Genomic DNA, 14,762 nt, shown 5'->3' with positions numbered 1-14,762 from the left:
TCGTTTGAAGTTTAAAATCATAAACTTTGGGTTATTTGTCTTCATGAAGAGCATCTTATGCATGCTTATCATGATCCATACACATCTCTTTCACATCTTCATCGTTACAATGGCACAATATAACCAAACCATAATTCTGGCTCAGGTTAATTATAAAGCATTACAGATCTGCCTGTTTTTTGAAGTGGGTAATTTATTTTTGAGATTAGTAAGACGTTGGGGATGCGATCATTTTTTGTGTGGTAGTGTGCTCCATACAGAGGGCAATTCAGAAAAGACATTTTCTTGGAAGGTGAAATTAACAGAGAGCCATAGAATCCAATTATGTAACAGTCAAAGGAGAAGCAATTCAGATAAACTACGTCCCCTCATTCTGAGGGGCCATTACCCTCTTACACAGGGACCACAGACAAACTAAAGATAATGTCTGACAATAAAGAATTTGGATCCTTATGATCAAAATGAATTTGAAACAACGGTATGACAGAAGCGAGCATTGCTAAATTTGTGCTTTTGAGAAAAAAGAGCTCCCTGTAACAAGCGATCAAGACAATCACTAAGTAAATTTGTGTTAACACACATTTACCCAAAAAAAAACAAGCAATGACCTAATCATTCCAGGTAAATCACTCTATGCTACTTATAACAAGATAAATCATTCTACAGTACTTACAATAAATTGATTTTTGGTTTGACCTTCATGCTGAGAAACATTCCTTATCATTTTCATCAATAGTGAATCCTTGAATTTGAAAGCCCGTTTCATTAGCATTTTCAAGCCATTTCCTAAAACATATAATGTTCAACATCAGCCATGTTGAGTCAATTTTCTCAGCAGAATAATATGATTAGACACATACCCATTTAGCACTCCTATTTTACTACTTTTCATGTCAATTATTTAGTATTATAAGTAAACAGGAATGACTGCATCTCAAATCAAGGGATTATAAGTGTTAATTCTATTGATTTAAAAATGAATGTGAGTAGAAATAGAAACTAACATGGAAATTATTTAAAAACATGAAGTTTCTTGCACAGGAATATCACATTTGTTGTAAATGAAATTTCATACTGATTGTCTAACAGTATCAAAGCAGCAAGGATTACACACACAGAAAACATACTGTGGAAGAATACATGGGACTCCAACTATATTAAAATAATCCTGACAAGGCATAGTTCAAGTTACAGATTACTTGTTCAAAGCAGTCTCATTACTGATGTCTGTACACTCATGCAGCATTACGATACTGTTTCAGTGTGCTTAAATTTAACTTAAAAGCAACAGATGCCGTAAGTCCATAGAACGAAAGGTCACAACTGGTGATATGATTGCAAGTTTTACTAATTATAAATAATGTTTCCAAAGCTGTTTACAATTTTTGTTATACTTGATCCCAAGATCAATTTCCTGCCACATATCTCCACCATCCCCAATGAACATCCAACTGCACCTTTGTCTTAGCTTATCTACAACTAAAATCCCTCATCTACGTTTTGTTATTTCCCAATGCACATCTGACTGGCCTCCTGCAGTAAATTGAGGGCAACTTGATGAGACTTAAGAACAAAAGCTTTATTGCCAATGAACAAATAACTATATCTACAAACAGGGTCAGACAGAATAAATTAAGGGAGGAGGCCTATTGATTTGTTTCTTCATTGACACCTTGAAATTTTGCACAGCATCTTCCACTAACCTTTTTGAGGCTGGGTAGTAAGGTGCTGACATAACTTGGTGAATGCTATTTGATTTTACAAATATCTGACATTCCTCTTCCATAGAGTCAGTGCTGTTTTCTGATACTAAGACCTCCAGAATACCATCAATGGTGCAGCAGTCATCACGGTTGTCAACAATTGGACATCCAGCCACTTTGAGTGCGAATCCACTACTATTAGAAACTTATGCTCTATAAATGGTCCTGCAAAATCAATACATATTCTTACCCAGGTCTCCCTCATCATTTCCAAGCAAATCAACTGGCACCAGCAAATCCTGTTGAGCGTGACAACAGAGTATTGTCTAACCATCCTTTCTATTTCTCTATCAAGACCCAGCCACTAAACATAACTCCTGGCTAGTACTTTCATGTTGCCTTGACCCAGCTGAGTCATGGAATTCTTGCAACAAGAATTGCTTTCCATGGGGCAGGACTATAATCCTAACCATCACCACCTCCTCACCCCACACACCACCAACCCCCCACCTTCACAGATTATTTCCATTCTCCTTTGCTGGCATGACTTAAGCAGCTCTGACTTCTCATATCACCACACTTGCATGACCATTTTCTTCACCTTCGATAATGCTGGTTCTTTCTGTCCACATCCTAACATGCTTTGCTGAGACCAGAAATGACTTTATCATATGCAGTGCCAGTACTATCTCTTGCTGAATTGGTGGTGATGCCACTGTCTGTTGCAAGGACAATGTGCTGAGCACATCTATATTTGAAATGTGTGTCTCTGGACGATGCTTAAAAGTATAATTCTATGCAGCAAATAAGACAGCCTTTGCACTCGTGCTGAAGCTATTGGTGGCACAGCTTATCTTTTCACAATAAGCCCAACAAAAGGCTTGTGGTCCAAAGCTATTGTAAAATGCCAGCCATAAATGTACTGATGAAACTTTTTGACTGCATATATAACCGCCAGGCTTTCCTTATCTTGAGGGAAGGGCAATTGGCCTTTCTGCCAATTAGCCCATTAGGCATTCTGTGGGACAAAACTGCTCCCACTCCATATGATGGTGCATCACAAGTTACCAAGGACTTGATTGGATTGTAGTACACCAATAATGCTGATGACAGCACAGCCCACTTAATTTTTATGAATGCCTCTTTTTGGTCTTTTCCTCAACTCCAACATTAATGTTTCTTTAACAACTGGTGGAGTGAAGCTAAGGTGGCAGATGCACTTTGTACAAACATACCATAATAGTTCACCATTCTGAAAAATGATTTCAATTCAGAGACATTTATTGGCTGTGGAATCTCTTATGGCTTTTACTTCGTCTTCCAAAGGGTGCAACCCTTTTGCATCCACCCTAAAGCCAAAATAGGTAACTTTATCTTCTTGTAAAGTGCATTTCTCCTGTTTCAGCCTAACACCTGCTTCTTAAAGACATTTCAAAACTTCCTCCAAGTTCACCCTGTGTTCTTCATGTGTGGCTCCTGGATTTAAAACGTCATCAAGATAAATCACAACATTCAGGATGCTTTGTAATATTTTCTATTTTAGGTTAGAAAATGGCATAGACAGATTAGACTTCAAAAGGTAGGCATGTATACTGGTACAAATCCTTGTGAATGTTGATGGTCTTCATCCAATTTCAATTGCTAGTAAGCACGACTGATATCTAACTTGGTGTATTTTAACCATCCAGCTAGTTTGGAGTGTAGGTCCGAATATGCTTGTAAGCTATGTTAAACATGCTACTTACATTTATTCATAAGCTACATTGTGAAACTCTTAAATAAAAATGTGACCAATTCACTTGTGTTCAAATTAAAAATAAAATTTAAAAATAAATTAAAATTAAAGGATTCAAAGTATGCAGTCTTTTAGCTCATTATTCATTTTGTCTCCACTGCCTATTATATAATTTTAATGAATAAATACATTTGTTTACTTTATTTTCTGGTGGACTGATACAAGAGAAAAACCTCACTACAAACCACAAGGAATGCTTTGTATAACTAAGATTTCAGTTTCTCAGTTTTCAGATAAAGCCTCAGTGAAAAACTATTTACAAATTACAAGCAATTCCCCAACAAAAATGGTCTTGACAACTAGTTTTGCATAGTATTAAATATAAGAATCGTAATTACAATATTGCAGTGAAAACAAAAAAACATGTCAACCTCCTATTCCTTTTGAATCAGGGTTTACATAAGTAACTTGTACCCATATTAATAGAATGAAAAATTATATAGTTTTTTTGACAAAATTACTTATCATTTGTGATATATTTGACAAACAAGGCAAAAGAACTGTAAACATTCAATGGTCTTCCTGACAATCAAAGGGGAAATTTAGAGACAGTAGTCTCTGAGCCATCTACTGGAGAACCAGAGAGAAATTTACATTGCCTCTTTTGAGCGTGGCCTGCTGAGTTACAGGTCAATCAGGCAACTAACGAGCTATTGGTGGGCTTTCCATTGAATGCTGGCCTGCGAGGGGATCCACTATTCAAATAAATGAGGGACGACGACCCCCCCCACCCCTTTTCCACCGGTTTGTTTGTCACACTCCCCATGCAGCCTGCTTTAATACCAGTTGCATTAAACTGCTCACTTAAGGGCCTCAACTGGCGGCAGGGTAGGAAGGGCAAACATGGGCCTGTCACTGACTTAATTGGGGTGGAGGCGAGAAGATGGCTGGCAGGTCAACACCCACCAACACCTTCCCCAATTAAATGCAAAAAATATTGCCCAAAATGAGAGAGTGTGCGATCAGTCAAGCATCAGTGTAGTGTCACTCCCTAAACTTCAAACATTTAAGAAAGTAAATTAAAAGGGTTTACAACCTACTAACAAATGTAAAATCTGTTAATACGCACTTTATCAGCTAAACTGACCCAAAGGGTTGGTCATCCTCAAAAAGTTAGGTCTTCCATACCACAATTTAAAATATTCAAAACAATTAAAAAGCATAAACAGCTTGACGCCAATGGCCTAAAATCCCAAAACCCATAATACACAGCCCATGACTGAAAACGATGCAACATTGAGATTGGATTCAAAAATTAATGCTGCAGTTAAAGTCACTACCATACTGAGCACTACAGAAACACCTAGTTCAGAGTCACTGTGAAATTTGTCGGTGAATATTCAGTATTATAATGGCATACATGGTAACAGTCACACTTTAAATATGGTAAAAAGAAGCCTTGCTCTAGCATACAAAGTGTTTATGAATACAAATGGCTCTTCTTAATAAGCCTATCTCGATATCATATCATTACACTCCACTTGGCATTGCAGTGAAGAATCCTCTCGATTAGGACCCAAGCCACTGTATTCCAAGAGACAGCTTAGGGCCTTAATTCAGTTGTGCTGTCACTTCAGAATTGAATATTGTAAACTTTTTCACAGTGACACAAGTAGTATATCTGCATTCTCAATCTATTTCTATCTATTAGCACCTGACTTTTAAAAGTCATAATTATAAATAAGAGAGCCTGAAATACAAATTAAGTCTCTCTGATTTGGATATAAAAGTTTGGATTCCACAACACTGGAGATATCAGATAAATTCTTACCTTCACAGATCAGTTGCGCATTTCTCTTGTTGGAAGCTAGATTGATGCAAAAGGATATTAATTCCATGTCAATGTGCTCCTCAGGGCATTCAAACAACATCTTCATTAACTGTCAACAGAACAGCACACAAATGCATTAGTTCCTGCAATTGCTCTTCAATGTTCAAACATTATTGAATCCTTATTCTACAATACATTCTCAGTTGTTCTTTCTTAAAACTAAGAAATCAGGAAATACAATTCGTATCTCATCTTTTGAGATGAATTGCAACCCACCCTTAAAACTATAACATAGCTATCAAACGTTGTGTAAACTATTTGCTGATAACTTTAACCCAAACCACCCAATGGGGAATCTGGCTGGATTAGATTGGCTGACATTTAAATCTACCTGATATTACAGTCCATTAACTTCAAAGGAAAGTACAATGGGTGGCGGGGAGTAAAATGGACAATCCCATCAATTTCCCAATAAGCAGGTTAGGTTAAAATTTCCTTCTAGAACTTCTCAAATAGAATTTAAATGTGAAAAAGGTAATAAAGTTTCATTTTTAATAAAACTATTGCTTGAACTTGGCAGTATTATTGTATCCCTTTTTAAATAGGTTGCATAAACGCGACATTGGCGACATATAGGTTGGTGATGAAACATAGGCCAGCTCAACTGTCCAAATCACTTCCTTCAACTCCAGTCAATACGTGTGGTACAATGCTGTGTCATACAGATCGGACAGTTTCAGGTTGAACACCAGGTTAGTAGAAGTTAAAGAACCCCCACCACAACTACAGTCCTGTAACTGGCTTTAGCATATTTATCCTCTCTTCCTAATACAACTAGAATTTCCAATCCAGTGACCCCTGCTATAAACTGTACACTTTTGGAAGTTGAGCAAGGTATCATGAGCCATGTCAGTGAAGCTTTCCATTGTCAACCAGTCTTGCAGTACTCACTAGTTAGCATCATATGTGAAAAACTGCACAAGATCCTGCCAGTGTCAGAGGAGTCACAGCCTAACAACAATTAGAGATTTCAGAGGAGAAGAGGATAAGGATAATAACAGAAAAACAGATTTTTAAAAGCTGTGAATTTAATTAGAAATTGAATGATTGAATGAGCATTTTAGTAAAGCTTAATTCACAATATTTTCCAAACAAATTGGGGGCGATTTTCCCATCCTACCATGCTGGTTTCGTAGCACAGCAGGCCAGGAGACTCTAGTGCAGACCATTTCACTGTCTCCCCACTGGGCACCATGGCCTCCATGCGTCTCCCAGTGCCTGAGTTCCAGTGCCTTTAGCTCCGTGGCAGAAATCAGCACAGAGCTACACAACATATGCAGACACTGATTTAAATATACTTGAAATGTTATTAGCGGGCCCGGAACTGAAATCACTAGACCCGCCAGCCTCTCCCCCCTGCCAGAAGCATTTCATTCCAGCAGAGTTTAGTGTAACTCTCCTCTTGCAGGGAACTGGCGGCCCAACCCCAATAGAGTGAAGGTGGGGGCAACTGAGGCCTCCCCAAAGGGTCGTCTTCCAAGGTAGGGTGCCTCCTGGACATTAGCACCTTGGCAATGCCAGCCTGAGCCCCAGCACTGCCCAAGGGGCAAAGTACCAAAGTCCAGGGGAACCTTGTCCAACATGCATAGGAAAGTGTCAAGGGCGCGAGGCGATCTGTGGGGGTGGGATGGGAAGATCGTGCTGTTACTCTGTAGTCAGGCTGAGTGATAGAGAGGGAGGCCAGTGATTGGAGCAGGGTGGTGGGGGGGGGGGGGGGGGGTCAGGACATCGGGGCCACCGGGGTGGGCATCATGGCTAACGACCAAGGGGCCAGCGATCAGGCTGTGCAGAGATCACATGGCCAGTGATGCGGGGGTTGCAAGGCTGGCCAGCATTCAGGCAGACAGGGGCCACTGTGCATGTGCCGATCTGACTGCCGACAGATCGGTGCATGCACGATGGCACACTCAGAGCTATGCTGCTGGCCTCTCCAGCAAGAATAGGACCCGCCCATTGATTTTTGAATGGATTTACACTCGTGCACTCAGCAGTGCTAAGAGTGTGGGAGGTTTGTTTTGAAACTCCTGCTGAAAAAAATCAGTTTTTACGCAAATTCAACGCTTAGCTTTTTTTGGGGAGAATTGCACGTTATTTTGGATGCAGAAGTTGATTGCCTGATCACCTACTTTGTAATACAAGTTCATTCCAACATCAAATGGTGGATAATGTTACTTCAATCTACAATTGAGGTCAAATATGATAGTGCACTATTTATACTTCAGTAATTGCTGCAAATCCAAGGCTGCAATTGAAGCGTAAATATAGTTTCAAAACTTCATTGATTTTTCCTATATTAAGAGCTTCCTAGTCACTACCCTAACAATTGATTTTAGCACAAAGTATACCTCTTTTAAATGTGCTTATTGTCATCAGTCACTTTTTTTTTTAAACAGGAAGGTATTTAGATGTTGAATCTGAAGTGAAGAAGCGGTGGTATTCCTTCAGACAATTCCCATATTGAGTATCAGATACCATAGTCCCTGGCTGAAATCACTGTGTCTAGACTCTCTGGCACCTGACTTCACTTATTTACCAGCAACCAGAGGCCTTCTCTGCACTCCCCACATCCACACACCTTCCCCTCCAACATCTTTGAATGATTACAGCAAAAAACTTGCTTTCCTCTAGAATCACTATCCTGACCAATGACTCTCAAACTCACTGTTTGAACCAATCAAGCAGCTTATGAAATTTAGCAGATAATGACTTGAAAGAGCAAAGGGCACTGTATGAAAGGACCCTTAGCAACATTCCATTAATGCGACAAAAAGGAGAGATCAAAGGAGATCAAAACAATGGCATTTATAAAGCTTGGAAAGCCAAGGATTTTGTTCCAAAGCAAAACTGCTTTTAAACTGCATCACTACAATATATTTAAGCATCTATTTTCATTGGTTCTAATAAACAAATACGTGCAATTCTATGGATTCCTTGTGATCAACATTAAGAAATTTAATAGCAAACATGCTGAAATTCTTGTCCATGTCTTGGTTACCTTGAGATATGGCTATTTGAATACTTTCCTCGGCAATCTTCAATCTTGCACATTCCATAAACTTGAGCTCATTCAAAGCTCTGTTACCTGTTAACTTGTACTAAGTCCCATTCACTCATTATCCATGCTTGTTAACCTAAATTGACTCAATCTTACTCTAATTTCCTCACTAAACCTGTCTGCCTTTCTTTCTCTCCTCCATTAAAATACTCCTAAGAACAAATTATTGTTGTAGTGCAAAATCAACAAACTGCTCCTTTACGCCAGATACAATTATGTATATCACAATCTTGTGCTTACATGGCACTTAAGCACAAAACTCACAGCTCGTGACTGGCTGCACCTCGAGACAGTGTAAGCTTGGGAATTTGGAAGGTGAGGGAAGAAATGTAGTTGTGATCTTTTACAAGGAAGGAGTAGTTTGAGGGGGAGAACTGGAGAGTAGCAGCAGGATGTGAGAACTGAAATCCAGAAGCATCAATTAGGTGAGCAGGAAGATGCGTCATGGATCAGTTTTAAGCTCTTTTTTCTCTATAAACAAGGGCTGTAGTTTAAACTTGGACTGGGAGATAATCATTATATTAAATTTATAGCTTAATTAGTTCAACTGCTTTATACTACTACAGATATTCATCCAGTTATATTTCTAAACATAATTTGTGAAACGAAACAGTGAAGATTAGGGAAGGTGATGTGTTACTGCCCTGGTGGACACCAGTGTGTGGGCCCTGGTGGACACCAGTGTGATCTACAGCAACTATATCTGCAATAAAATGTCAGCAGCTCAAGGAACCTGAGTTGATGGGGTAGGGTCCGAGTTTCAGACACTGCGATGCTTTAGGGAGGAAGAAAGTTACCTGAACATTTAAGGAAGCAGTCACTTCCTTTAAGTCTAGATACTTCAGATTTAGTCGCTGATCAAGGACAGGATGGTGTGACTGCAAGTGAGGCGGTTATGAGGATCCAGAAGGTAACACTAGAGGGGGTTCAGCCCTTGCAACTGATGAATACATTTGAGATTCTCACAATGGATGGGAGCAAGGGCTCCAGGGAGGGTGAACAAACTCACCATAAGGCAGGGGAAAATCCAAGTTGGAAGTGGGAGGGTTAAAAGGAATGTAGTTGCAGTGGGGGACAGTATAGTTAAGGAGATAAATATGGTTTTCTACAGCCACAAGTACTGACTCCCCAGGGCTGCATTGCCTGCCCAGTGTCACAGTAGTGGGAGGGAAATGATCCAGTTGTTGTGGTCCACAAGACACCAACAACATACGTAAGACTATGAAAGAGATTCTGTTAAGGGAGTATGAGCACCTAGGGACTAAATTTAAGAAGCACAACCACAAAAGTAATGGTCTTTGGATTACTAAAATGAGCCACAAGCAAATTGGCATAGGATGAATAAGATCAGAAAGTTGAATGCGTGGCTTAAAAGATTGGTGTGGGAAAAAAGGATTTTGATTTACAGGCCCTGTTGGAGAGCGAAATAGGATGGTCTTCACCTGAACTGTGCTGGGGCAGAGTACTGGCAAATCATATAACTAGGGCCAAGGGGAGCTTTAAACAAAAATAAAGAAAAAGAGTTGGGGGGAAGTGGGGGGGGGGGGCAGTTTGTGAGGGGAAATTTGTAAAGTTCAAGAGAAAGGGCAAGACAATACTGCAAGGTAGCAATGTGGGTGATGATAAACAGAGTGTGACAGGAAAGAACAAAACAATTAAATATAAGAATGCGCCAGCAAATAATGTCAAGAGTCAGCAAAAATGGTAAAAGACAAAAATTGAATCTTTTTATCTGAATGCACACAGGATTCATAACAAGATGGATGAACTGATAGCGCATTAGAAATAAATGAGTTTATTATGATAGCCATTACAGAGATGTGGTTGCAAGGTGGCCAAGGCTGGGCCTAAATATTCAGGGGTATTTGACACTTCACAAAGACAGAAAGAAAAGGAAGTATGGGACAGCTCTGTTAGTAAAAGATGCGATCCATATAATAGTGAGAAATGATCTCAAAGCTTTGACAAAGGGTCATCTGGACTCGAAATGTCAACTCTTTTCTCTCATTACAGATGCTGCCAGACCTGCTCAGATTTTCCAGCGTTTTCTCCTTTGGTCGCAGAACAATGTGTTTTGGAACTACGAATGAAGGCTACTTTGGACCTGGTAATGTGTGATGAAAAAGGATTAATTAAATAACTCACAATAAAGGATTCTCTGGGTAACAACAATCGTAATATGATAGAATTTCACATTCAGTTTGAGACCTAGGACATCTTGGCCTTGATTTTACTGGCACAGCCATCCCAAACTCAGGGCAGACAGCATTCCCCATTGGCCTAGTGTCTCGGGCAGCCGTATCGGTAAAATCAGGGCCCTGGTGTCCTAAACTTAAAGCATCAAATTGCAAGATACGAAGACAGAATTGGCTAAGTTGAACTAGATAACTAGGTTAAAAGAGAAGATGGTGGAGAAGCAGTGACAGACCTTTAAGGACACATTTCATAACTCAACAAAGATTTATTCCACTGAGCAGAATCTACCATAAGGATACCATAAGTGCTAACTAAAGAAGTTAAGGATGGTATCAAATTAGAAGAAAAGGCATTCAATGCTATGAAGATTAATGGTAGCCAAAAAATTGGGAAAGTTTTAGAAACTAACAAAGGATGACAAAGAAAATGATGAAGAAGAAATTGGAGTATGAGAGCAAGTTGGCTTTAAATTAAAAAGGCAGTAAAATCTTCTGTAAGTATATAAAACAAAGAGTAACTAAAATAAGTGTTGGCCTCTTAGAGGATCAAACTAGGAGATTAATCATGGGAAGTGAGGAAATAGAAGGGGCTTTGAACAAATATTTTGCATCAGTCTTCACAGGAGAAGACATTAAAAAAATCCCAAGAATGGTGGAAAATCAAGAGGCAAAAGTACAGTAGGTATTCCAAAGAAAAAATGGGAAAACTAATGGAACTGAAGGCTTAAAAATCTTAAAGCAGAGTATTGAATAAAATGAAGTTTATGGAGAATGGAAAATGGAACAGAAGCCAGGATAGCACTAAAATAGACAAATCTAGAGGTAATAAATAAGGCATACATTCATAAACATATCATTTATTACCTGTGCTATTACTACTGAGGTTTGGTTGAAAATAAGTTTTCACCAGCATTCCTGCCTGGATAATGGTTTTAATAATAGTTATCTGCATGGCTACTTCTATGCCCAGCACATAACTGAGAAAGAGACCAGAAGGATCCAGATTTGATGTCCTACCTGTATTATGTCTCCTAACACAGACTGGTTGGGCCAAATTACCGACTGTAACATTGCAACTTCCAAGTGGAAATTAACTGATAACATGTTGAATGGCTGTTGGTCTACAATCACCTTCTATGCCTCTCAGCTAGGGAGGGGAGGTCATTCAATTATTATTAAATGAATTCTTCCATGTATGTGTGTTGAATGAGGGCAGGATTAGACTCAATTGAGTGCATCTCCCTCTCCCACAGCCATTACCTTGTGAACACTCAAATCCAACTCCAATCTGAAACTTCATGGCCTAGAAAATTCTTCGCTCTACCATTACCATCAAAGTCAAATAATCAACCCTGGATCAATGAAGAGTGTAGGAGAACATGTCAGAACAGCACCAAGCATACCTAAAAATGAGTTGGCAGCCTGGTGAAGCTACAATACAGGACTGCACGTGTGCTGAACAGCAAAAGCAGCATGTAATAGATGTAGAATCACTTTGCTCTGTCTAACAGATAAGATCAAAGCTCTGCAATTGTGTCACATTCAATTGTGAATGGTATATGTACATGTGGATTAGTAGGCAAACTGTGGTTGAAAACACTACATTGCACATTAAAACAATGGATGCAGCCAAGATAGATTACATGGATTTCTCAACAAACCATCTAGACATCAGTAACACCATGAGAAATCAAATTCTCTGAAATTCTGTTTTCCTCACAAGGGATTCCAGTCTTCACCTCTGAAGATCTAACATTGGAATTGTCTTCAAAAGTTGTTCCAACTCGGAAAGCACGAACAACAACCCACCTCACATGGTTTTAATCTTGTTTGCTGAGGTTCTAGTCCCCTGGATTCCTAAGTAGACGTTCAAGCATCAACTCCACACACACAGGGGGGTGCTATTTTCCCAAAGTGCTGAATTGGCAGGAAAACTGTTCCAGATCGCGAAAGATTTAACAGTTCAGTTTTTCACTCAAATCTCTGCATTCTGTGCAATGCAGAGGTCCCAGTCATGAATCGCATTTAAAAACCCCGGGGGGGGGGGGGGGGGTGCGCAGCAGGTGTGCGCACTATTCACGTCGGAATTTGACAGTTCAGGAGCTCTGCCCATGCGCAGTGGCCCCAAACTGTTCAATTCCCATTTGCTGGCCAGCCCAATCCCCCTGCAGTGTTGCCCCTCCAGCACCGCACGTGGCCCAATTGTGGCCCGCACAGCAATTCCCAGGCCAGCCCTGACCCCCTCCCTATCCCAGAGCACCCCGATGCCCAGGCCCCACCACCAGCAATAGCGATTCTCCCCCAACCCAGGGTCAGGCCTCCCTGGAGGCAGGCCCCCCCAAACCCGGAGGCAGCAAACACCCCCTCCCCCAGTTGGAAAGATTGGCAATCGATTTCTATAAATCCCGCAATGACGAATAGCCGCTCCCCTCGCCAAGCTCTCCCAGTGATGGAAGGGTCATCAACAGTGCTATCAAGCAGCACCTGCTCAGTGATGTCCAGTTTGGGTTTCGCCAGGCTCACAGCTCTAGATCTCATTACAGCCTGGACTCAAACATGGACAAAAGAGCTGAATTCCAGAGATGAGATGAGAATGACAGACATCAAAGCTGCATTCGGCTGAATGTGGCATCAAGGAGCCCTAGCAAAACTGGAATCAATGGGCATCAGAGGGCAAACTCTTTGCTGGTGGGAGTCATACCTGGTACATAGGAAGATGGTTGTGATTGTCAGTCATCTCAGCTCCAGGACATATCTGCTATTGAGTGTTGGTGGTGGAGGGAGTGGATGTTTGTAGATGTGTTGCCAGTCAAGTGGGTTGATTTGTCCTGGATGGTGTCAAGTTTCTTGAGTATTGTTGGAGCTGTGCCCATCCAAGCAGGTGGGGAATATTCCATCACACTCCTAACTTATGTCTTGTAAATGGTGGATAGGCTGTGTTGTGTCCTAAGCGCAACCATCTTCAGCTGTTACATCAAATGACCTTCCCTCCATCATAAGATCAGAGATGGAGATGTTCACTGATGACTGTATGATGTTCAGCACCATTCGCAACTCCTCAGATAAGGAAGCAGTTCAAGTTCAAATGCAACAAGATCTGTACAATATCCAGGTGTGGGCTGACAAATGACAAATGGCAAATAACATTCACGCCACACAAATGCCAGGCAATGGCCATCACCAATAAGGGACACGAACCACCATCCTTTGACATTCGATGGTATTACCATCGCAATGTCAATATGTCAGAGTTACCATTCACCAGAAACTCAACTGGACTCACCGCATAAACACAGTGGCTACAAGAGCAGGTCAGAGGCCAGGAAAACTGTGGTGAGTAACTCGCCTCCCGACTCCCCACAGCCTATCCACCATTTACAAGGCACAAGTCAGGATGGAATACTCTCCACCTGCATGGCTGAGCACAGCTTCAACACTACTCAAGAAGCTTGACACCATCCAGGACAAATCAACCTGCTTTGCAGGCTTTTTCCACTGAGGCTAGGGGAGAACAAAAGTAGAGGACATGGGTTAAGGGTGAATGGGGAAAAGTTTAAAGGGAACATTGGAGGGGAGGCTTCTTCACACAGAGTGGTGGGAGTGTGGAATGAGTTGCCAGATGAAGTGGTAAACGTGGGCTCACTTTTAACATTTAAGAAAAACTTAGACAGGTACATAGATGAGAGTGGTGTGGAGGGATATGACCCAGGTGCAGGTCAGTGGGACTAGGCAGAAAAATGGTTTGGCACAGCCAAGGGCCAAAAGGCCTGTTTCTGTGCTGTGGTGTTCTATGGTTGGCACCACATCTACAAACATCCACTCCCTCCACCACCGACAATCAGTAGCAGCAGCGTGTCCTATCTACAAGGTACACTGCAGCAATTCACCAAAGATCTTTAGCCAGCACTTTCCAAACACACAACCACTTCATCTGGAAAGACAAGCCCAGGAGATACATGGGAACACCATCACTTGCAAGTTCTTCTCCAAGCCTTTCACCATCCTGACTTGGAAATATATTGCTGTTTTTTGCAGTCAAAGGTCAAAATCCTGAAATTCCCTCCCTAACGACATTGTGAGTCAACCCACAGCACATGGACTACAGCAATTCAAGAATGCAGCTCACTATCACCTTCTCAAGGACAACTAGGGATGGGCAATAAATGCTGGCCAGGCACAACAC

General features: G+C 40.9%; 1 protein-coding gene across 1 annotated transcript in view; it reads right to left on the bottom strand.

Moving 5' to 3' along the window:
- kifap3a (kinesin-associated protein 3a) overlaps window positions 1–14,762 on the bottom strand; it is a 224,633-nt gene that overhangs the window by 107,799 nt on the left and 102,072 nt on the right. The window contains exons 12-13 of the mRNA XM_080195689.1: window positions 5,270–5,378; window positions 674–786 (exon numbers count right to left, since the gene is read on the bottom strand). Coding sequence (XP_080051815.1) covers window positions 674–786; window positions 5,270–5,378 — 222 coding nt within the window. The remainder of the gene's footprint in view (window positions 1–673; window positions 787–5,269; window positions 5,379–14,762) is intronic.

This window comes from Carcharhinus amblyrhynchos, chromosome 9, assembly GCF_965287045.1.
Source record: "Carcharhinus amblyrhynchos chromosome 9, sCarAmb.v2.hapA, whole genome shotgun sequence".
Taxonomy (NCBI): Eukaryota; Metazoa; Chordata; class Chondrichthyes; order Carcharhiniformes; family Carcharhinidae; genus Carcharhinus; species Carcharhinus amblyrhynchos.
The sequence above is the reverse complement of the archived record's forward strand: the minus strand, read 5'-3'. Positions and strand labels throughout refer to the sequence as shown.